The sequence below is a fragment of the Rattus norvegicus genome, chromosome 1, assembly GCF_036323735.1.
Source record: "Rattus norvegicus strain BN/NHsdMcwi chromosome 1, GRCr8, whole genome shotgun sequence".
In the NCBI taxonomy this organism is placed as follows: Eukaryota; Metazoa; Chordata; class Mammalia; order Rodentia; family Muridae; genus Rattus; species Rattus norvegicus.
Genome location: NC_086019.1, coordinates 202433443 through 202458616, shown reverse-complemented (window position 1 = coordinate 202458616; position 25174 = coordinate 202433443). Strand labels below are relative to the sequence as shown.

Sequence of the window (25174 nt, the reverse complement as noted above, 5' to 3'; positions counted from 1 at the left end):
GATTCAACCTTTACAAATGTGTGTGCATACTATCTGTTCTTGTAAGTAGCTCATAATTGAATTAGTATGAACTCTTATAAAACCTCTCTCTATATCTCTCCATCTCTGAGTGGTGTGTGTGTGTGTGTGTGTGTGTGTGTGTGTGTGTGTGTGTGTGTGTGTGTGTGTGTGTGTTTGATATTGGAGAACTTCATAGAACGAAGCCCCTGGAAAATACTCTTGATAAATCATGGACTATTTGATAGAATACTATTTATTGTCAATTTGGAAAGCCTGCATCTTAATTCATGTGCTGTATTTTCCAACTTTGCTCTTTAAATAATATACATTTTCCAACTTTGATCTTTAAATAATATACATTTATCTACACACATATAAATGTGTGTATTTGTGTGTGTGTGTGTTTGTGTGTGAACGTATGCTTCTGCATGTGTCCGTGATTTATTTCCTTCTGAATATAAACATTTGACTTCTGTTACAACATTGTTTTTGAAGAGGCTGATTTAATTCAGCATAGTCTCCCACCATCGATGTCTGAGGACTCCCAAGAGTTCGTTTTGCCAGCACACTCGACCAGCACTGAATAGCAAGAAGGTTAAATATTTGCCACTTACTGTTTCTTTCTTTGGTTTTAAATTTTTTGGTCCATTTGTTTCTCTTGGCCTCTATGCTTTCATTCCTCTCTCTGGATGGGCTGCTCTGGGATTTGACCACATAGAGACTCAGGTGTGACCCGAGCCTTCTCTCTAGAAGCAGTTGGATAAAGCTCCAACCTGTGGGGAACCATGGTCACCTGTTCGGATTTCCAGATAGGATAACAGTCCCTAATGTGAAAATAATCCTTAGATCGAATGAAGTCAGTTGGGTGTGGAATGACCAGTTACAATTTTATTAATAAAACTATAAATAATTGCCAAAGCTATTATTTGGCAAGACTGCAAGCCCCAGAGGTGGGGCTCAGAGTGATACATTCCAGTGTGAGGACAGTGCATCGTTACTGGTGGCAGCCCTGTCTTGTGCCAAGGCTTTACTTCCACATTTACCTACAGTTCACCTCATTTATCTGGCCTCAGGGACCAACCAATTTCTACTCCCTGAGGCCCACTCCCACCCAAGAAAAAACACACACTTCCCTGAACTCCAGAGAGGAGTCTTGTGAAAAATCTGGGAGTCTCCTATGTTCTGAGGACCCCAGTGGTTCCCAACTCAGTTGTGCATTCTGCACTCACTTCTTAGATATGCGGACTGTGCCAAGCCCTTGTCTAGAGCTGTGCTTAGGAGACCTCAAACATCGACTACAACTTCACATTCAGCAATGGAGAAGGCAACCTCCCTTACCAGGCTGGATACTTTTGTCCCATCTACAACCATCTATACTTAGCAGGGACATCAGAACCATAAATAGAGTTCTTGAAACATGCTCAGGGAGTCCAATAAAGAAAGCAGCATTCAAAAGAAGCAAGATTCTGTCCCTACTGAGCATGCAGAAATTAAGATGACAGGCCACAGGAAAGGGACATTGGACTTCGACATATCAACATAGCCCTTCCATGTGGAATTTGAACCTTTAGGACTTACATTCACTATTTTCCTCATTGCTGTAACAAAATACCTGAATAAGGTAACTTAAGAAAGAAAAAGGCTATTTGGCCAAAGGGTTTGAGGATAAAGTCTGTCACAATGGGGAAGTGCAGAGGTAGGAGAAGCTTGAAGCCCCTGGTTGTACTGCCTTCTCAATCAGGAAGCAAAGAGTAGATAGGGAGTAGGGGCTGGGCTATAAAATATCACAGCCCATTTCCTGTGACGTACTTCCTCCAGCAAGGCTCTACCTCCTAAAGGTTCCACAATGTTCCAAAACAGCACCACCAGCTGGGGCCACAAACCCATGAGCATGGGGAGCATTTCACATTCAATTTCCAACAGAGCTAATGAGAGAGATGTCTGTGGGGCCTTTTTGAGCATGGCCAGCAGTCTGTCTTACCTCAGAGCCCTTCTGGCCTCTGTACTCAGGGAGGAAGGACTCTGTATCCTTGCATGAGAGCCAAGACTGGAAGGAAGGGAGAGGTTGGGAAGGGTGGTGTGCTCACATGAACTGAAAAGAGACTTGGAGGGTTGGGGGACACGTCATAACCAAGAGACCCAAGGGTCTCTCAGCAGCTATGGCAACAGGCCATTCCACCTACCTGTCTGTTTTTCCTGTGTGTTTTAACTTACTTAAAATAATTTTGGTTATATCATTAGATTGAATACACACTTTATTCATTGTATTAGAGTATAGGAAGGGGAGTAGAATACTTACCTTTACCTCTGCTTGTGGGCCTCGGGCTGAAGGGAGGAATGGACTTTTGGGGGAGACTGTGACCAAGGCAGGCCTTGCTTTGGAGGTCCATAGTGCTGTCAGGAGTTGAGTGTCCTAGAGTTAGATCACTTCCTCTGAGGGTACTTCATAGCTAACGAAGAAGAAGTCATTTCTAATTGGCTAAGTAGTCGAAGTCCAGGTTGAAGGCAGTCATCACAATATAACAGGGAATCAAGAGAGACAATATAGTGCTTTGTAATCAAATTTAGTGAAGAACATTAGTGTCAGAAGTAACTGGGTTTGTGTCAGGGATGACAATCAACTCTGTGAGGGGACCCCAGCTCCTGACTGCCAGGCCAGCTGTCAGTTGCTGTCAGTGATATCAAGGATAACAGGCTTGAAGCCTGACTATGCCAGAGAGGCAGTGTGAATACGTGGTTAGACACTGTAGATCATACACTGCAGGAGTGAATGGCAGCACCCCAGTGAAGGCATCCGGTGGGACCCAATGTGACTATTAGTGCCTGGATTATCTACCCTGCCAACACCCTCTTTGGAGCTGGGATTTATCATACAGCCACCACCTGAGTGCCAGCACATTTCCCCTCCAGAGCATCTGGGATTCCCAGATTCAATGTGATTCAAGGATCAGAAACTACAGGGCCTTTTAGCTGGGAGGATGAAGGGAATGTTCTGCTTGCTATGACAGGGTGGTTAATGACAGCTCTGGTCACTCCCACACGCCTGCTCAGGTCTGACCCACAATAATAACCCCAGATGGCCAGGGCCTGTCAGTGCCTGACAGGACCTGCATCCTTGCACTTTTGGCCGGCTTTGAACATGCCTGATCATTTTGTTTAAATGAAATCCATTTGTCTCAGAGCTGAATCATCCTCAGGAGAAGCACAAAATCTGATTTCCTCAGTTTCTGGAGAGGCTTGGTCAGTGCTGGGACTGAGGTGGAATGGTTTCCTCTGGCTGTGTTTTGTAAATGACCCCTCCCAAATGCCTCAACTCCTCCAGCACTGCCCTCAAAGTCTGATGGGGCCTCCCCTACTCATCTACAGTGTGGGGAACTAGGCAGCCACCAGGGTTTGGCATACTTTGAAGGAATGTTTTCCTCAACAGACTTTATTTGACTAAAGTAGATGCTCAGGGGTCCATGGGTCTCACAAAAAAGCAGGTCACAGCCAGGTTGTCTAGGAGGTGGCCACATTAGAACTGAGAAGGAATGTAGGATTAGGACAGGCGGTTTCTGGATATCCAGCCAAAGAGGAGATGGACTCTGCCTTTCAATGGAGAATTACTGATGAAAGCTGAGGGTGTGGGTGGAGCAAATGATGCTGGGGATGGGAAACTACTTGGAGATGACATTCTTCACCCAGACACAACAGGTGACCATCACCAGATGCTGCAACCCAAGGTCATTGTCTGGCCACTCCATCTGGGAAGTATTTCTGGATTTGTCTACACGGTTGTTTTCACATGTTGACGAATGGAGATCTCAAAATCCAAGTTCCTGGAGCTCCAAACAGGTCAGCTGTTCCTCCTGCATAGGGGATACCCCTTTACCCACATCCTATTCAACACTGGCTTCTCAAGACACAGTACTACACAGCCTCGGGGTTTCATACTAGCCAGCCATAGCCTGGGAGATTACTCTTCAACACAGGCTTCAACCTGCATTTGTCAGGATAGCACACTCCCTCTCCAGTCACCTCTAGACTTGTGGCTTCCTCTCAGGGCCTGGGTTCAGGACAAACAACCTGGTTTCCTCAGTATGGAAGTGATGAGATAGCTTGGAACTCAGTTGGTAGACATAAAGTGCGGGAAATCCAACTGCCATCTCTGGTTACCTAGATAGCAGATAGACATGTTCTTGTTCTATGGTTATTAGGATATGTGACAGTAATCACAGAGTGTTGCAACAGAGAAGACTGACATCACATGTTACAGTGAGATGCAGAGAAAACACTGCAAGAGGTGGCCTGAACGTTACTGAAGAATTCAACCATTTGAGACCAAATCAAGTAAAATGCTAGATAATTAAAGAAGCATCGGGTGACACAGGGTGCTAATACCGTCAGGAAAGCAGCAGTGAGTGGCAAGGGTCTCTGGACCCACAATGGCCCTACACATGAGACCTGTCATGACTATGAGTGAGATGATGGGGTTGGTTTATCACTGTAGATTGTAGCCAGGATGAGAGTGTCTTTTTTTTTCCTCCTTAATGGATGACAAGCTCCTCAGAGAAGCTTTATGGATGTGTTTTTACACTGCCTTATTATACCTCTAGAACTCCCCAAATCTACACAGTCTGTCACACTTGGGTGTGTGACATACTTGATAGTCATCCTCAGACCTCTCTGAGGGACCCTTCACAGGTGGTCACCACAGTAGAATGTGCAGATCTGGCTGAACTGGGTGAGTCTGGCCACAGCTGTCTATCACTGCTCCAGATACACCCATGGGAGTCACTCTCCCAGAAAGCCCCTGCACCATATGACATCAACAATGTGCCAAGTGCTCAGTCATAAAACATATTCCTATGTGCACATGGATCACCTCACCAGTGAAAGAGCTTGTGGGATATACAATGAGAATTTTGACTATTAAAGATAGAATTGTTTATTAGGAAAACCTGTCTGGAACAATGTACGTGCACACTTGTGTTGGTTGAAGTAGGTCCTCAGCCAGGAATACCTGAAGGGTTTGGATTAGTAACCTTTGTGTCACTGTGACAGGAGAACAGTTTATCTTGACTTGTATCTTCAGAGGCCTTCAGTCCATTCTGGTGGGGAGCCTATAGTAGAATGCTCAGTCCACAGTGATGGGATTCTGTAGCTATTCCTATTACTATGGAGCTGCAAACAAAGCAGGAAGTGGGTTATATATGCCATTTAAAGGATTCCCCTGGTGACCTACTTTCTCCAACTAGGCAGTATCTCTGGAAGCCTCCACAGCATCCCAAATAGGCTCCCTGAACTGCATAACACGTGCCCCAAACAGGAGACACGAACAGGAACATGAGTGAATTCTGTTTTGTTAACTTGGTTAGTTTCTCTCTCTTCCTGCCCAAGGTCCCACCTCCCATTTAGTTCCCTATGATTTTTCCAAACATGTATCAGATCTGATCTTTGCCCTTAGGATAACATCCAGGCTCTAACCACCTCAGAGTCCCCTGCGTGAACCTCTGCATGTCTACTTGTCCCCAGCTTCCTGTGAGCTCTTTCACTCCAGGCCTGTTCAGTTCATTTAATTTCCACCTTCTCTATAGCTCATGAATGCTACCCCTTACAACCATGCACAGCACATCTTAGAGCATCCTCCAAGGTCCCTCCCTAAGCCTGGATGAGTATCCTTATTTCCGAATGGTCCTTGAGAACCTCTTAGTTCCATCACCTGTGTTACCCAAGACAAGGGACTGTCTCATACCAGGGTCTTGATTTATTTTCTCTCCATCCTTGGTATACAGCATGGGGCCAAGGCAGAGTCAATATTAAGTCAATGTTTTTAAATGAACAAATTATTTTTAAATGACTTAAATGTTCCCTTGTTTATCAGCTGAGAATCTGGAGGTAAGAGCTTCTCAGTGGCGATGTACCGATGCCTAGCTGTCAGCTTCTATTTTTGTCCTCTCATTAAGCAAACTAGGGCTTTGGAGAAGTCAGCTGATTGCAGGGCTAAGGCCCACAGTGTACAGAGGAACTTGGAGCCCCGGAAACACCAGCAAATGAAGTAGTGCCCTCGAGGCAGGATATGAACACAGCAGAGTCTTAGAGACTGGGGCCTAACCACAGACCTCTAGAGAGCTGGATTGGAGGTAGCTGGGCAGCCTCGAAAATGAGGTGACACAGGCTAGTCATTGAGGAGATGAGCATGCATCAGTTTGTCCTCACAGCTATCAAAAAAGGGAAGAATAAAGAAGTCACTGTGGGAGATGGAAGGATATCCCCCCAGAAGGATTCCAAGTCACCCATAGAGGCAGAATAGGACCTCCTGTATGGGAGGTGCACATGGCTCCTGCAAAAAAATGCAGTATGCAAAGTATGGAGAAGTGACCTACTTGCTGCTCAGCCTGGGTCCTGGGTTCCCATCATTAATGGATCACAAGCATGGTGTAAACTCAAGATACGATGTGCCGAAGCAGCATGCTGGCTCTGTGGCTGAAGGAGTTCTATAAAAAGCCAGAGCAACACATCTGCCAAGGACCCGGGTAATCAGAAACAAGGAGAACCTGGGAAAATGACCCAGTGTAGAGGGACCTTAGCAGACATGAGACTCTGTGAACCATAAAATTCTAGGACAGGGTGTGCCTAATCCCGTAAAGACTTAATGACCCCAGGGTGGGGTATATATGGGTGGCCCCCCTCTCAGAGGTGAAGGGTAGGGAAGGTGAGGGAAGAATTCTTTGAGGGGGTACTGGCAGGGGGCAACATTTGGGATGCAAATAAATAAAATAATTAGCTAAAAAAAAAAAAACAAAATCCAAATGATCTGGGGGCTTTTGTTCAAAATGGTGGGCTAATTTTTGTATGTACCACACCAAGCTCACTGATATTAGATTTCAATATGGGGGGAGCACTTTCAGAGGCAAAGTGGATGGGAGATGGGATGAAGAACTCTGGGAGTGGGGGCCAGGAGGGAGGTAACATTTGGAATGTAAATAAATAAAATAATTAATTTAAAAATGACACATGGAAGTGGCTATGAGACCTTTCTTGAGTATTCTTCGACATTTTCTATAGGTCTGTACAGTACTATGAAATGTAACCTACCTAAATAGAATAGAAAGAGGACTGTTTGCTATTAATTTTAAAATATCAGTTGGAAGTCTGCTAAGACCAGACTATTGCCCGGCTTCCTACACCGCTGTGACCTGGCCTGCAGGGCTCTGAGGACATCTAGAAGAATCCTCTTAGCATTCAAGATGTAAGGTTGAAATGCCTTCTCCCATTCCTGCAGGCAGCATGGGTCGGGGGAGGGTCCTGGAAGATGCCAGAAGAAGTAGTAATGTCGTACATCTGGAAATTAAACTACCTCATATTTTCCATATTAATTTTCATGGTGTGTCTGATGTATCCCACATTCCTATACAGGACACATTCCTGAACTCACTGTACCCTTAATGCTGCCTTTAACAACAACAAAAAGAAAGGAAAGAAAACAAACAAACAAATAAACAAAAACAACCTGTTGATTATTTCAGCACACTCCAGGCTCAGAATCAAATGCTAACAGCAGCTCTATTGAATATCTTTCTCCAGGTGTCAGCGTTTTCTACTTGGGAGAAAGAATTGCATAAAATTGTGTTTGATCCACGGTATCTCCTGCTAAACTCTGAGGAACGAAAACAGGTAATGCTGGGGCCAGGCGAGTTGGCAACTTAGAGACAGAGCTGAAAGGCTCCTAGCTAAGTCTGCTGCCAGTCTGAGGGCTTGGGGGTGACATTGGAGGTACAGGGGAGTCTCGTGCCTGGAACTGTTCTGTTCTGCTGTCTGGTTGTGACCCCTGAAGGGAATGACTCTAAGATCAAATTGAAAAGCTTGGAGCATCAACCACATTCCAAATGCTGCACTCAATGTGTTGATAACACCACTCTACCTAAAGGGACATGCTGTCATAGGAAGACCAGGAGTGGCCAGAGACCAGAGACAAAGAAAGTAAATGATATGGTCTGGAAAACAGACGCCAGAAAAGGTCAGGGCTGGGCTGGAGTGAGTGCTACCAGGCTCTTCAGAAGAATGGTTTGCTCAGGCTTACTTGTGAAGAAGTTCACAGAGTCAGCTCTGCCTTTCCAGGTTATGTAGACAGAAGGATGACTGGGAGGCAGGAGGGTTTGCTGTAGGTAGCCTGGGAGAGGCTGAGAACACCACCCTTCAGTTGGGGCTGTGGTGCAGCATGCAGGTAAGACCTTTAAGGACAGAGTATTATACCTAGAGTCACTAAGCTGGCAAGATTCCTCTTGAGCTCCTGCCATTCCCCTGCTCCCACCACATGTATGTTCAGACACGACGCAACTGCAAAAGAGGGAGGAACTTCAGAGTTAGCAGAGAGGAGAGGTTGTTCTCAAGAATCTCCAGAAACCTGCTGAAGTGTGAGCTGGCAGATTCTTATCAAGATCTGGATAAGTCATAGAGTGTAGTTTATATTGAGTCTGCCACTGGCTATAAGCAGCCACTGAGATGGCACAAATGCAGCCCCTATGGTCTCAGCCAGCTGGGACCCTTTGTCTCTCCTACTCCTTAACTAAAAACTCTTCCTCTCTCAGGCTGGGTACCAGGCTGGGAAGAACAGGAGGAGTATCTTGAACTAGCCACCTAGAATCTGCAGCTTTGCCTTTCATAAACTTGGAGTGGATTCTTTTCGTGGCGTTTATGTGAAAACACTAAACCCACAATCCAGTGAGCTGAGTTTGGTCTACACGTGTGTTCTTCTATACCTAAAGAGAACTGTTCGGTTTAATAATTGATACTATTTCACCGTTTTGTTGCATTATTAAAAAGCAAAAGTTCAATTGTTCTTTGTAGGGAAGAAAGCTCATCTACACCATGAGATGCTGTGAGCTCCTAAGTCAGCCTTGCCTTGTGTGTGAGGGGTGATTAGAAACAGTTAGTGTGTTAAGCCATCCTATAAATAAATAGGCTGTGCTTTTGCAAATAGTCATTTTTTGCTTTCTCTTAGGTATGTGGCCAGTTGTTCTCTGCATGCCAGTGGTATATTTTAGAGACTATTATCATTTTAGAAGATGGTAAAAGAGAAACCCTGTTTAGTATGAGGTCTTCCAAAAACTTCAGTCTGATGCTTAAGTTACATCTCTTGACAGGTCTAGGAGAGCAAGGGCCCAGGTGGAAAGGAGCCAGTTCACAGCCTGGACATTACTAACCATCAGCCACTTCCTGATGTCTAGGGGCAGAACCTACTGTATCAGATCAGCCCAGGAAGCAGGAGAAACTGGGTTTCCAGAGACCCAGGTTAGAGGGGGCAGATGCCAGCCTGAGAGGGCTGTTGTCACTGACCTTGGTTGAATAGTCAACCTTTGCCTATGTACATTCTTCTGCATTCAGAATCGTCTTACATCAAGAGTCCACTGTTCAGTCAAAAAAAAAAATTCAGATGTCCCTGTGAAATCACCACGAGAGATGTCGGTACTATCTTAATGTGCTGCCATGGGAAGGGAGCCAGCCTTGTGGTCCTCATGAACATCCTGGTCCAATGCCTGTCCCTGCTGCAGTTGTATGGCCGGTGCCACAGCAACGGCATGAGAGAAGGAGGAATGCCTGGGGCCTCTCTCGGGAAGCCAGATTACAAATGGATTGGAGAGTGAGCATCAGATAGGATCTGCAGAGCCCTCCCATGGCAGTGTTTTCACAGGGGAGAGCTAAGGCTCATGGTGTGAAGTTATCCAGGCTGCAAAGGAGATGGTGTGAACCTAAACAGAGAGCCAGGCCTGGGGAGCGCTAATCAGTCCAGTTTCTATGGTAACGAGAAGTGTTTCATTTTATTACACCAGAACCCACAGAAAACGAGATAACGGCCAGTGCTCTCTTTTAAAAAGTCGTGCTCCAATTTGGGTAAAACTGGTGTAATTTGTTAGAGGGAAAATATACCTGCTACGTTGACTTATGGCCGTGTGCGTAAAGCAGTGCAGGAAAAGGAGAGAGAAAGGGGAATGATTTGATTAGGTGGATAAACGGTTCTAGGCAGGGAGGGAGATGGGCATTTCTCATATGTTCTGACCCCAAAGCCGGCCAGCCTTTCTGCCCACATTTAAAATTAATGGAGCAAAACTTAGCTGATGATGGAGCCACTCGCTTTTATTTGGCTAACAGTCCTGCATTTGCTTCTTCTCTCTGTTTAAATTGGAGTGCTGCTGGAGAGCACACTTCACTATTTGCCTCGAAGGTAAAATAACCCAATCATATTCTTACTTAAATGTGTGTGCACATGGTCAAAATTTAAGTTGTACTCGTGAATATTTCACTTTAGCCCTGCTGAGGCCTCTGGAGGCGAGTACCATTTCGTGCATAGCAATCTGTAAGAGGTTCACTGTTAAAGAATAGATCGGAGGCAAGGGCATGGTATTGGTATCAGGAAGCTGAAGCAAGGAGATCAAGAGTTCCAGGCCACCAAGGGCAACATATTAAGATACTGCTTCCCCTTCTTAAAATATCAGAACCAAAACGGAAAGATATGAAACAATAAGACAGCATCAGATAGAGACAATGGTGGTTTTAAGTGGGCTATCACTTCCCCTTCCCTCACCATCCCCTGACAGGGCTGCTGGGGACCAGTCAATAGCTCTCAGATCTACATGGATTGATACAGAGCTGTTATGGACTGTACCAGTAAAATAGCATGCAGGTTTTTAATTGGTGGCTGATGGTTTTGTTCACATAAATATTTAAATGATCTTCTGATTATTCTTTAGTGTTCTGGATGCTTGGGTAGCATGATTAGAACAGCTTCGTCCTTCTTCCTTGACTTTATGGTCTGCGAGTGACAAGTTTTCTAATGTTAGAGCAATGAGCAGCCTCCCTCTGACAAAAGGAGAGCATTGAGGCTGTGCGTGTAATTCAGTTGACAGAATGCTTGCCCAGAATGCATGAAGTCCTAGATGATATCCCCTGTGCTGCATAAACCAGACACAGTGACAGACACCTGAAATCCTCACACTCAGAGGTGGAGACAGGATGATCAGAAGCTCATGGCAAGTTCAAAGCCAGCCTAGAATACATGACTCCCTGTCTCAAATAAGGGAAACAAACAAGCAATAGCAATGAGAGAACATTCTAGGGAAAGTAGTGAAGAGAAGGTCCGTAGTTCTGTGTGGTACCTGGTTTCCAAGAGAAAACAGCCTGCTCTGGAGTGTTGAATACTTTTTTACATGCCAGACAGTATATTCATGCCCTAGACGGGGAACAAGGTTGGCTGTTTGGTTATTCAGAATACACTTTGGGTCAGGTTTCCTCCTTTGTAATTTCTACACTGATGGTTGGTACAATCTAGATACTGCTTGACATCCTTGAGAGAGGCCCCTCATGCACCCCAAACCTTCAGGGTCCCACATGTAGAAGTGAGGTTTCCTGGAAACTAGAGTGTGGGAGATGCCAGAGTTGTTTATGTTTACAGGTTCTTGCCATTTTTAGAGATTTAGAGGTCATTTACAGAACCATAGAAGTGCGTATAGTAGATTAAGCATCTTGTGAATGCTTTGACAGGGATTTGAGTGCTGGTAGGTTATGTGTCCTGTGAACCTCATTCAGAGTTCAAACTGCAGAGGGGCGGTGCAGACGGAGGGGGTTCTAGCTTCCGGAGCCCAACAGAGCTTTTCAAATCCACTCCAAGTCCCTGAGCTGGGCTGATTGAGGATTGGCTCAGAAGTGCCACCTGTGTGGAGGGTGCACACTGGGCCTTGTAGGAACTGGGGCTGTGTTACTTGGAGGTCTCAGTTTTGGAAAGTATCACAATGGGGGCTTTGCTTACAGATCCTGTAGCCATGACAAAGAACCAGTTTCCTCAGATGCTGGGCTTCTGTGCTGGCTTTGGCATACACGGTTTAATTTCTAATATTCAATTTCATGATGACGTTCTTCCATGCATTTGTTTTAAGATATTCGAGCAGTTTGTCAAGACGAGAATGAAAGAAGAATACAAGGAAAGGAAAAGTAAATTGCTCTTAGCCAAAGAAGAATTCAAGAAACTCCTAGAAGAATCGAAAGTGTCACCCAGGTAAGGAGGGAGACACACACCAGGTATTTTCTGGGTCAGGAGAAGTGTTGTTATTATAGAATCTTTACTCCATTATATCTAACAACATTTCAAAGACATTGACGTATTTACTAGAAAGACCTGTTAGCAACAGAAACCTGTTGGGAACCTGGCGCTTCTCGGCCTGGAGGACAGTGTGATATACTATATAAATCCCCCACAGTGATTGCATTTCTGCTACACAGTTCAAAAGGTCAGCAAACCCTGGCTCTGCAATCTGATGATCCTCCTGTCTCTGTCTTCTCAGGGGCAGAGTTATAGATGTGAACAGGGTCACATCTGGTTTACTACATAGGACCCAAAGGCAAGTCCTTATGCTTGGTTATGGAGGCAGCCCTCCAGCCTGCATATTTTTACTTTAAATTGCAACTAGCAATATTATATTTGGAGTGTATATTAGTCGTTCCTTTCTGTGAAGACTTGGATTTCCATAGCATGGTCTCCAATGTGTTTGATTCATAATTGACACCCACAGCTAATACTGGCTGCATGGTGCTCTACAAATCACTCTTCCTGTCTGGAGGGCTTTCCGAATATAAAAAGTGCATGCAGTTTGGACCTCAGGAAGTGCTAAGGAAAAACCAAATGTGTGTCTGGTCATCTGAAAAAGTGGCTTCCAGTCAAAGAGTCTTGAGTATTGGGCCCAGATCTGACCCAGGAGTGGTCACGAGAGGGAGGCAGTGATGAAGCAAGGAGGTCAAAGCTGGTTCTGGAAACGTGTTTAAGTTCTGGCCTGGCCTGACCCAGGGATAAGGTGCTGGATATCCATGTGTTTTTATGATCAAAGTAATCATACTGACCTCAAAAAGTGACAGAAGAGACAGCACAAAGTCCTGCCATGTGGCCCTTACTCCCTGACCAACACAGGGCACTCAGTGAGAGCTGGCACCCCTGCTGCTCGTTGGTGAGATGTTAGTGACAAGCCTGAGGTCCCACAGTTATGATGAAGACAGAGGGGTTATAGATTGTACTGAGCAAATCGAAGAAAAATCTCACATACAACTCACAATACACATCCATTACATGCATTATACACACCTCACATGTCACACACACACACACACACACACAGACACACAGACACACATCACACTCATCATATGACCTCCACATTACACATAACCCACCACATATACATACAACCATCACACACACACACACACACACACACACACACACACACACCCCTCACATACTCATACAACCCTCAACCAACATATATACACACATCACTTGTTTCTCATTACACACACATAAATCCCACTATATATACATCACATATATATCCCCAACACACACACACACACACACACACACACACACACACACACACACACCACAGAAACAGACACATATACCATAACCCACAACACACATCGCACTCCATCCATATTACATATACCCACACAACCTACCACACATACAGAGATTCATCACATACACACCCTACCACATACATTACATGCTCACAAATCCCACAACGAACACATCATACATACTGTCACATACTCCTCATTACACATGCACTCCATTATATACATACATCACACGTACATCCCCACTACACACACACACACACACACACACACACACACACACACACACACACGCACACACTCACATGTGTGCGGCGGGAGAAGTCAAATAGGCTTAAACACATCCCTATTTAATACTAACTTTCCTCTTCTGCTATGCTGTAGGTAAATGTTACAGTGTGTTTAAGGGAGACAGTGTGACTTCCAGGAAACACGCAGACAGTAAAATGCTTACTGCAGTAAAACATAGTAAGACATTATGAAAACATACTTGGCATATGTTACTTTCATAATTACAAAGCTGTTTATAATCTTAAAAGGAGCCCGATCTGCCCTTAGATGTTTCTTCTGTCCTTTCTCACTATCACCTTGCCCTCCCAAGATGTAGACAGCTCAGGCCTGGGGTAAAATGGTGGAGTTAGCTCAGGCTCCTCAGGGTGTTTTCAGCAGTAGCCACTCTGGCCTCTAGTACTCTTGGCTGTTGTCCACACTGACCCTGGTGCTCTGTCTCATATTCCTCCTGAGAGCATGTGAGAACAGTACCCAGGGGCCAGTCTCATGCTCCTAGACAACCTAGCACGCATGCCTCTCCACTTGGGTTGTGAACACCTGGGAATGCACAGTGAATGTTGGTGCCATCTCTGTCCATCAGGGCATAGCCACAGGTGCATGGCAGTCACTCCAATGACTTCTTGAGCTCCCCAGAGCCAGCAGAAAGCCAGAACCACACACCCCCCAAACACACACATGGCTGAGACACATTAGGCTATCATTCTCCCTCCTCTTCCATGATGCATCGCTGAAGAGATGCCCCTAATGTAATCTGAGTGGGAGCAGCATTGCCTATCAGCCTTGAAGAGGCCTTTACAGAAGTGCAATGCTAACTGCAGCTGTTGCATGACCAGAGGAAGAAGCAGGGTTGAGGAGATGGAGAAGGAAGGACAGAAGTGAAGAAGGAGGAAACTGAAGAAAGAGGCTTTCCCTTCAGAGGCCCCATTAAGCAAATGCCCCTGCAGGCAGATCAGGAAGCTGGCACCTGGACACAGAAAGGGGACAGTGAGGAACCAAATCCTAGGGCCACCCTTTTAACAGCCACATCCATACACGCTTGTCATTTGTCCATAGAAGGCTATAAGCTGCAATAATTTAACACAGTAATTGGATGCACGGAGGGAGGAAATGTAAACTTCTCTATAAAGATAATGAGCAAGAACGGCACGAGCTTCCTGAGCGAAGAGTGATTTCCTATGCACAATGAGTGCTCATAGCCAACCATCCTCCACAATGGGAACTCTGGGTGACAGACACAGCAAAGCTGTGACTGGGAGAAAGGCTGGTTGGCTAATGCCAGATCCTGGGCCCTTGGCCACTCCATAGCCACCATTCTTAAAAGCCCCAGGTTGGAACAACTGCCTCTCCAGGTTCTGGCATTGGTCCAAAGTCCTGGTGCTATCTATCACCCATTAAGCTCCTATGATTGGCAGGTCTTTCTTCACTATCAGGTAGTGCTGGCCTCTATGGTTTCCTCCAGAAGATCCCTGGTTTGGCAATAGGAGGTTTTCTGCAGGGAGAACCAAGAATTCCCTATCTGCCAGCCATGGTTAAACTTTCAATATCAGCAGAGACTAGAAAGCCAAGCTGATAGTGGTGTCCCTGCCCCAGTTCAGGGAGGTCCAGTTAAATTCCATGTTAAGGGACCCAAAAGATTGCCTCATCACTCTCTGGGTCTCCAGAGGGCACTAACTTCCCAAAGAAGACCAGGGCTTCCAAGAAAGAGTGGGTACCAACTAGGGGAGAGCAGAGGGGAAGTTGTCTTCGCTGCACAGCTCCAGTATGTGTAGAGCCCTGTAACATGAGGGGATTCAGCAAGAGCAGAGGCTTTCATGACTACAGCAGCATCAGAGATAGGGCTCCAGAGGCCAGTAATGTGTAAGTGAAGTCAGGTCGCAGCCCTGCAGGACCCAGCCCCTCACAGCTCACAGCCCCTTGGCCAATAGAGGTCCTGTCCCTGGGAGCTTGCTTGTCATGGTGAAGTAAAACAGGACACATTCTTCAGGAAGATGTCTCAGAAATGTCTTTCTTCATCTTTCAGGACCACATTTAAAGAGTTTGCAGAGAAGCACGGCCGGGACCAGAGATTTCGTCTTGTTCAGAAGCGAAAGGATCAGGAGCACTTTTTCAACCAGTTCATACTTATCCTAAAGAAACGGGACAAGGAAAACAGACTAAGGCTCCGGAAGATGAGATGAGTCTGTGCAAATGCAATACGACAGTGGACAGCTGAGTGTGCACTTGGGGGGACAGAGGTGGCAGTGGCCGGCTGCTCTGCCCAGTTCAGGTGGCCGGGGCACTGGATGTTCTCAGAGAATTACTGTTTCATATTGAAGCTCCCTCTTTTGTACATTGTTCCCAGTTTGATGCATTTCTAATTGCCATGAGATGTCAAGTCTTTAAGTGTTTTAATTATGCAAATTACTTGTAATATACACAAATTATAAACCCACTGCAGGTTTGTGGCAAAGCAGCAGCAGGAGATGGAGGTAATCATCTTGAGGTGTTGCCTCCACTCCAAAGGACTGTCTAGAACTTCCCCAAGATTTTTGTGAATCACCCCCTTTGTGCAGGCCTCCTGTGGTGTTCCTAGATCAAGGCCCCTTGTTTCCTGAGTAGTAGAAATGGGTTCCATTATTCATTACAGTGACAACCAGACATTTGACACTTGTGTGAATCGTGATCACCTGCAGGTGACTAAGAGTGACTGGCTTCTCGGAAGGTGTATCCCCGGCCAGAAGGGAGCCATGCCGGCTGTCAGAGATTCTTCCTAAGAAGAATTATTTTGTACAAAAGTCATCATATTACTATTTGAGTTATTTTTATTGTATGCCCAGAGTTTGCATGAGATTTTTCTCATCATCTTTGTATAAAAATTTTAAATTTTTTTTAACCAATAAATATTTTAAACCAGCATGTTTTCCGACTTAGGCATACCTCACTCTCTTAGACAGCAAAAATGAATCAAATAAAGACTTCTCATTTCAAAAGATTGCAGACAGAGGTAAGTACATGTCAGGATACTGGAATAGACCTTGCCTGCCCACATCTGCCTACTGGTATGGACTGGGGCACACCCTGGTGAAAATCTCAGCAGAATAGGGTTTTTTTGTTTGTTTTGTTTTAATTATTAAATGTCAGCTCATTTCTTTCAAGGGTATGGAGTCTCTCTTGAGAGAGTGTGCCCTTGTTCCTTGCTGACCACTGACAGCCTCCTTGACTGCCTTCATGGTCTCACACATGTTAGACTGCACTTGTGTGTGGTGGCATCTACACCATGCCCGCTTGATAAGCTCTAACACCTATGCCATTTAACCCTTCGAGTCTCCTCTAGGTGACTCATGGACTTGCTTAGGTTTTGCATAGTGGGGGATCTATAGCCTAGCTGGGCCTGACCTCAGAGATGCTAAGCTTTCCAGTCAGGCTTTAGAGGGCCTGGTGCCAAGTCAGCATGCCAGTGAACAGTCCTAACTGGAGACCACTCTGTGACTTGAACCAGACTTTTTAAAGAAAGAATTGCTAATATCACAGGTGTCTGGGGTTATGAGGTCGAGGTCCAGGTACTAATAAATAATGTAATAACAGGTGACCAGAAAAGCTATTCCTTATCTGAACAGAGGCCTTTGGCCATGGCTGCAGTATAACCTTACTGGACAGGGTATAGCCCTGTCTTAGTGAGAGGCAGGTAAGCCAATTATGGTCATGCTGGTAAGAACTTGGTGGGATATCACCCCAGAGCCTAGGAGAACCACTCATGTGTCACTGTCTCATTGGGTAAACTCTGTTCCAATCCGCCTAGGCAGGGTGGCAGGGTGGGGATGTTGCTGACACTAGGAAATGCTGTCTTCTGAGCCTTTGGGACAGGGGCTAGAGAAACAGTGGAGGCTTTGGGGTGAGGCTTGGAGGGTGGAGCCTCCAGGTCACCTGCATTTGGACCAAAGCAATTCTCATTTCCACATGGGGTGGCATCTACATGAAGGCCACCGAGAATTTATTTGCCCAGCGAAATTGGTAACCTGATCACAGAACACCATACCTGCAGCCTGAATGGAGTTCTTAAATGCCTCTTACCCACCCAGCGTAGTGTGGGATATGCGGAATGCAAGTGGGCCCTGTAAAGTGAAAACAGCAGGGGCAGGACGAGTCTGAGCACCTCTGGAAGCTGTCAGTCCACTCACTCCCAGTTCTGGCCTTGCCCCTGTAATGTTGATCACTCTCTCTGCACCCACACCTCTGTTGCAGTTGGACTCCTTGTCATCCGCTGACAGCAGGAAAAGTACAAGCTTTGGGCCCCTTCACTCCTAGATGCCTCTAGGTCTAGCAACACTGGAAACATGGGAGGGGAAGAAAGAATTGGGATTGGTTGTATCTCCCTCCCTGGTCATTCTGGGGGCTCCAGGTAAAAGCTCTTTGGGCAACTGTCACAATGGGAGCCTACAAGATGAAGGCTACCATTTCTGCCCCTTCAGAACCTTGTCTACTGAGGACTTTACCATCCCTGACTTTAGTTCTGTTTCTATTTTTGCTGTAATTACTGCTCCATTGAGCCTTCTCAATGGTGCTTGTTTAGGGACCATATGCTTATTGTCAGGCCTGACTGGTGCCATCACAGCTGATACCAGCACTGCTATTGTCACACACAGCAGAGTGGGTGTCACACAGTCAGTCATACGCACAGATAGGCACTGCACAGTTGCATCTGAATTTCTGTCAACAGGATGTGGAGGGGGCCATGTGTTCCCAGCCTCAGCAAGGGACACAATACAAGGGCAATAACTCATAGGTATCCCTGTCCTATTAGAAAGCAGCTAGGACCTTCATCACATATGTGGAAGCTAACATTTTTTGTGCACATAAACAAAACTATGATTCTAAGAAACTCAGAAGCAGCTCCTCTATACTCATGCCCATCTGTGGATCACTGGGCACATATATGATGCAGATGAGTTCAGCTGTAATCAGATATGAGCCCATGGAGAGAAAGGTGCTCTACAAATCCAGGGGGATGGGCATGTCAGCGACATTTGAATCCTCCGCCTCCATGGAGGGCTGCAGGTGTGGCTAACTTTTTGCAATCTTTAAGGTATTCCAGAAAGGCAGCGGACTGTTGCCTAGGCTCCTCTTGCCACTCCCTTTACGTTCTGCAGGTGTCACGATGATTCTAAATGCCAGTAACGTGACAAGGGGTGAGCTTCATAGTCACCTCTCTGTGTTAAATAATAAATAATCATAAATAATACATCGTCCGCCTGAGTCAGTCCATCAGCTGACATCGAATACTCCCAAAGGACCAGTGTATTGGGAGGCCAGGCAGTCTTCCCGCAACAGCTGCTGATGCAACTTCAGAACGTTGGTGTGGTACTCTCATGCATGCCGTCCTGATCTCCATGTGGGTGTGCCTTTGACCACCCTGACCTTCTCTGTACAACATTCCCAAGGATTCTGTACCCACTCCTAACCTCCTGGGTCAGGCTGATGAGTTCCCTACCCAACAGTTCTCAGCTTCTCATTGGTGGTAAGAGTTATCCCTTCCCTGTCACACTAGAACCTCCTGTCTAATGTAGATGCTCCTCAGGGAACTCGACCCCCGACTCTGCTCATTCTGAATGTGCTATGTGACCACGCAGGCAGGAAGAGGGGCCTTGGAATTCTTTGCCTTTGAGTAGCAGTGGTCAGAAGGGGAGCTTAGGAACCGTTGGCAGACAGAGTTAGGTGGATTGTTGTCCCAGCAGCCTCTGCATGGGCAATAATGATGCATTCCTTAAGCCTGGTCTGCCAAGAGCTCTGGCTTTGCTCAGCATCTGCTGTTCTTTCGTTCAAATGCTTGCTGTAAACAAATGCACTGAGACAAGAACATTGTTCACCTGTGTTATTTCAAAAGCTTTAAGCTTTGCTTTGTTTCTTTTTTTTTTTTCCCCACCATGCAATAGAGTGTGACCTGGGTCAGAGACTCCAGATAATTCACAAAATGTCTCAGGGAAATAAACTGGTGCCTTGCTGGGCTGCCCCAGTGACGCTCTCTGCAGATGGTAAGCTGGGCAGGCAGTCTCAGTGACACTGAGCTGGTTGTGGACATAGCCATGGTAGGGGCCAAAAGGATAAGAGTGTCTAAGCTCCTTAGGAGAGCAGAATTTGAGGCAAGTCTTGCTGAAGTTTTGCAGGTTTGTGTCAGATGATATAATCCTTCTCTGCTGGGACTCTTGTTTCTAAGCCTTTGAGTCCTATGAGGGGAGGATGGCCTGGAACTCACCCCTGAGGACTGAGTGAGGCCAGGGACAGGAGCATAGGGCATGACAGCTGTGTGTGGAGCACTTGCCAGGTGTTGCTTGACACCTGGCTCATTTATTTACCATTTAATTTGGTGCTTGTGTGGCTGTCAAGGAAAACTTGTAGAGTCCATTCTTTCCTTCCATCATGTGGGTCCTCGAGAATGAACTGAGGTTTACAGGCTTGGTGATAGTACCTGTCACTGGCAGAGCCACCTTACCTGCTGGCTCCGTGTTCTGAGACACAATATTGAAAACTTGCAGTGTAAAACATGACCTTGTGGTCATAAAGTAATCTGAGAGCTCTGGAGATAAAGGTAAGACAGAGGCTGCAGTCTTCCTGTGGCCACAGGGCTTCTCAGAGGAGAGAACTATGCAGCTTCCCCTCCCATTCTATCACCCAGGTTAACATATATAGACACAAAGTCAATTATGTCCGCTGTTACCCACCCCCTGGGTAGGGTCTTGACCTCTTCCATCAGTAGAAATTTGGGAGAAGTCCCACTAGTCAGGTCATCTTGGCTTGAGGACACCTCTCTTAGGCTTCTTGAAGAACTGACTGTTAAGAGGAAGCTTCAGCTAGAGGAAGACTATGGGTTATGTTCCAGATAAGCAATATCAGTAGGTGAGGGAGGAAACTAACCTTCAGATGACTTGAGTCACCAGCCTCAAGAGAGGAGCAGATGGTACCCAGGGAGCAGACCTCAGTCCTCCCAGATCAGGCCTCAGAGATGAACAAAAGCTACAATTACTGTAAGGTGCTATGTCTCCAGGATATTGACTGGCATCCCTGTGGCTGGCAATTCCTGATTCAAATACATCAATCAACAGTTGATTGGCAAATGCCTCTCAAGCAGGTATCATGCAGATGTTCTTGCCCCTTGCCTAAATCACTTCTGTCCACAGTCCTTACGACAAGTTCCAGGTCAAGTTCTCTTCATGGAACTCTAAGGCTAGGGAACCAGAGCCCCACATACATCACTTGGTCACAAAACTATTTAGCTATTGGTGTTCAAGCTACCACCTTCCTGCCCTCTAGTCTCTGAGGAACTAGAGTCTCTAAGGACCTTGAGTTTCTGAGGACTCCTTCTGGTTGTCCCTCATTTCCTGTAAATCTCCACTTGATTCCATTTGTATTCTCTGCAGCAATTGGACCTGGTACCAGGGAAAAGATCTCATGAGTAGAAATTGGGAGTAGAAATTTTATATAACTCAAAGGCTGTCTGGAAGGTCATCCCAGGGGCACACAGCTGCTGTAGAGCATGTGAAGGGCTGACTGGGGGCATATAGATGCAAGGCTGGTAAAAGCTAGCATTGGTACTTTTTTCAATGCTATGATCAATTAAATATCTGACAGAAACACCTTAAGAAAGAAAGGGCTTGCTTGGGCTCACAGCTTAAAGTTATAGCTTATCATGGCAGGGAAGACATGGCGGCAGGGGCAGGAAGCAGATGAACACATTACAAATGCAGTCTGCAGTAAACACTGGAACCCAGCTCACACTGTATTCGTTAAGTATAGGACCCCAGCCTATGCAGGGTGCCACAGGCAGAGTGAGTTTCTAATTCGAGTTTAAATGTTTCCGTAAATGCCCTAGTAGACACACCCATGGGTGTGTTTCAATGGTGACTTAAAAACCAGTCAAACTGATCATGGAGATTACTCTGCTGACATTTGCCCATTTCTCCTCCATTTTTCCAAACCCTGTCCAGCCACCCTCACTGGCCTTCTTTGGAAACTTGACTACTTACTCATACAGGATGACAGCTATTCATCAAGCCGTGACCTTGAACAACTCACCTTTGAGCTATGATCTGTAAGCTTATTTCACATTTAATTTGGGGAGCAGTCCTAGAGCATCTTCATATATGACTCCATACTGCATACTGCAAGACAAGCTTCCAATCTCTGAGGTATCAGTGGCCTCTTGGGTGACTGAATGAGTGGATCCCCTAGCAGCATGAAACACCAGCCAGAAACAAGCACATAAGTCCATTTCTACTCTACAAACCTCGGAGGTGCAGGAGGGGAGATGTTTGTGGGGTAACAACTCCTCTGTTCATCTGGCACCTAGGCGCTTGTTTTCCGAGACAGCCTATTCAGGCTGCACGTGAGTCTGCAGTGCTGGTGACACTTGCCTCAAATGATGAATTACTTCCATCGCGGTCACCTCATCCAACGCTCTCACCCTCCTATGACCTCTGTTTGCAAACCACAAATGAAAACAGCTGCTGTCCTGATCCAGAGGCTTCAGTCCTCTGCACATAAAAGTTTGTAATCAAATGACTTTGCCAACTCATTGCTGTCAAACCCTGGAGCAGACAATTTGCTCTGGGCGTTGATGGGCGCTGATGGGATAACCCCCAAACAGAGATTGTGTTGAAATGGAACGCTCTTGTGAGTGAGCAGCCGAATAACAGCTTCATCTGCCTTCTGCCGAGCCCTCAAGCCACCTGCTCAGGCACACTGCCATGAGGCACCCACAGCACTCCATCCTGACTCTCCCAGCTCCCCTCTCTGAAGGCCAACTGCAACGCTGGGAATCTTCTCCTGATCTCTGGGATTTGAAGGATGCTTGGGAAAGAAAGGATACCAAATTTTCTATACCAGCATATTGGGCATAAACAACAGATGTGTCATACTCTGCCCAGCTCTTACAGGCCTTGGCATGACTTAGGAAATCTCAAGAATGGCAAGAGGGTCTCATGAGTACAGGTTAGCCCTTGGCACCCAGCTCGCTGGCGGCTGCCTACTCTTGCCTTGGGGGACAAGATTCCTTCTTTGTGTATCCCATGGCCACCAGTTCTCACTCTGCATATTCTAAATACCTTCCTTCAGCCTATTGCCTTTCCCCCATGAGCCCAGCACCCATCAGAAGCTCCCACAGGTAAGCTAGAATTTAGAAGGATTTGTCAGTCCTGTGCCTGCCCCATTTTGCCTGAGAGTCTCTGAAGGACCCTGCCATGGGAAATTCTTGCAGTCCTCATAAAGTCCCCAAATACTGAGGTGACCCAACTTGTGGGGAGATCTTAATTACAGGGTTTAGCAGGCCACCTGGCAGAAACTAGCCCATCTGGAGACAGGTGGCCAGGTGACTTTGGGAGAGGGAACCTTGCCATTGGCTGCTTTTATACTTTCAGCGTAGTAGGAATGGGAAAGAAAATAGGCTGTCATCTATGGCCAGAGGTTTGTAGGGTATGGCAAATACCTTCACATTCACTTCATCTTCTCTCTCAGAGCCAGTCTCTCATTCTCCATTCCTTAGACTTCTACACCTTGACTATATCACAGCCTCGTGCTGGTTTCTCCTGTGGCATTGGGGTAGGTAGCAGGCATATACATTCTCACAAGGGTCAGATGGGAGATGTCCATCTGCAGGTACTCTGTAGGCCTGCCAGGCTAGAGGATACTTGGGGAAGCTTCTAGATTAATAAGAGACTTCACCCTGGTCTTGCTTGTTCAATATCTCGCCCTATGCATAAATCCCTTCCCCTCAGTCTGAATTCTCACTTCCCTTGAGCTTCCCCAGCCTCCTGCCCAGACAAACCAGGACTCTGGTTTGTCCTTGAGCTCAGCAGCCTCCTGGGCAGCACTTCAGATCCAGTGTGCTACACACAAAGACACCTGTCACTGCTGGGGCTTCAGACATGTAGACGTGAGGCCGTTCGTCAATAGACATTCCTACAGCACAGCCACCTACATAAGCCCATTCCTTCTCCTCACTGCCAAAGTCTAATGTAATCTGGACCACATTATAATTTTTTAGAAAAATCCTTTTGTTCTCTACAAAATCAGAATAGAGTTTTTACCTCTGGGTTTCTGTGACTTTTTCTGAACTGTTGCATGCCTGGGGAGGTGTGTGTGTGTGTGTGTGTGTGTGTGTGTGTGTGTGTGTGGTGTGTGTGTGTTCGTCTACGTATGTGTGTGCCTCTGTATGTGTGTCTCAAGTTTTAGTAGCTCACTGGACACAGGTTCAGAGGCCCACCCTACACTGTTCCTTCCACCTGCTGCTACACCCTGTTCCTTTTTCCGAAAACTGCGATTCATCTGTCTACCTGCTCCCTAATAAATCGGTGTGGCCAGAGAATAGAGGGGAAAGAAGATGCATCAAAATCACCATTTAAAGAAGCCCATGGAAAGAGAAAGACTGGAAGTCCTTCAGCACCTGGGCTTCTTACAACAAACAGAGCATGCTTGAGGAAAGTTCGTGGTATACAGACATGGGAGAGTGGTGCTGTGTCAATGCCCTTTTAGTCGTGGGCCTTGTGGTCCAGCATTTTAGGTCTTTTCCTCAGCTCATTAGCCCACTCTTGCTCTCAGGAGTGCTTCTTAATAGGCATTCTCTTTCTATGCACATGTCCTCTGTCTAATTCTTGTCCTGAGACAGGAGACCACAGGTACTTCTGCAGGGTCCTCCAGACTCTGTTCCACTCCCATAACACCACCTCTCTGTAAGGTGGAGATGGAGTTAGGAGGTTAGATGGAGTTAGAAAGGCGTCCCTTTCAGGGGAGAAGACATTTTGGGTGCAATGTTTCATTCTATAATATTTTTGCTGCCTAATCCTTAAGGATGTCCTTATGCACTGTGCAGCCTCGATGTGATTCTGATCCTCAGAGGCTTGATGGCAGTTTCTGAAGATGACAATGTCCTAAATAAACTAGCAGTGTTCCGGGAGAGCAAAATTTTCTCCATTAAAGTTAAACTGGAAAATGGTGGGTGAATGTGTGTGTGTGTGTGTGTGTGTGTGTGTGTGTGTGTGTGTGTGTGTGAGAGAGAGAGAGAGAGAGAGAGAAGTCTCCCCACTCCTTGCACCTCTCAGACTGTAGCCCCCACATCTCTATGCCTTAATGCACCCCTATTCAGATCCTTGAACTCCCTTCAGTGCAGGGCTCCTGTGGGAAGTGGCCTGGTCCCGTGATCATCCTTTGGCAGGCTCCTGTCTCCTGGAGTGTGTAGAAGTCAAGGAAATGAGAACAAATGGGATGATCGCTCCCGTGAGAGGACAGATTGCTCCTTGGAGCATTCCGACAGAGGCCGCGTGGACTCCAGTGGGGGTTTCCCGTGATTCATCTCCATGTCCATTGGAAACGAATCTCTCCATTTTAGTCCTCTAATTCTGCCACGAAGTTGCAAAATGTGGGCGTCCCATATGCTCTTTACAATAAATCACCCCTGGCAAAGTGTGCTGAGGAATGAATCACTTTTACTGCCGCTCTGACGTCCTCTGCTTCTCCAATGTTCACATCTAAT

The 25174-nt window shown here is 46.3% G+C and overlaps 1 protein-coding gene across 1 annotated transcript in view; it reads left to right on the top strand.

Moving 5' to 3' along the window:
* Tcerg1l (transcription elongation regulator 1-like) overlaps nt 1–16012 on the top strand; it is a 187879-nt gene extending 171867 nt beyond the window's left edge. The window contains exons 10-12 of the mRNA NM_001130077.1: nt 7567–7656; nt 11913–12031; nt 15698–16012. Of these exons, the coding sequence (NP_001123549.1) occupies nt 7567–7656; nt 11913–12031; nt 15698–15854 (366 nt within the window). The 3' untranslated portion in view covers nt 15855–16012. The remainder of the gene's footprint in view (nt 1–7566; nt 7657–11912; nt 12032–15697) is intronic.
* The last annotated feature ends 9162 nt before the right edge of the window (nt 16013–25174 follow it).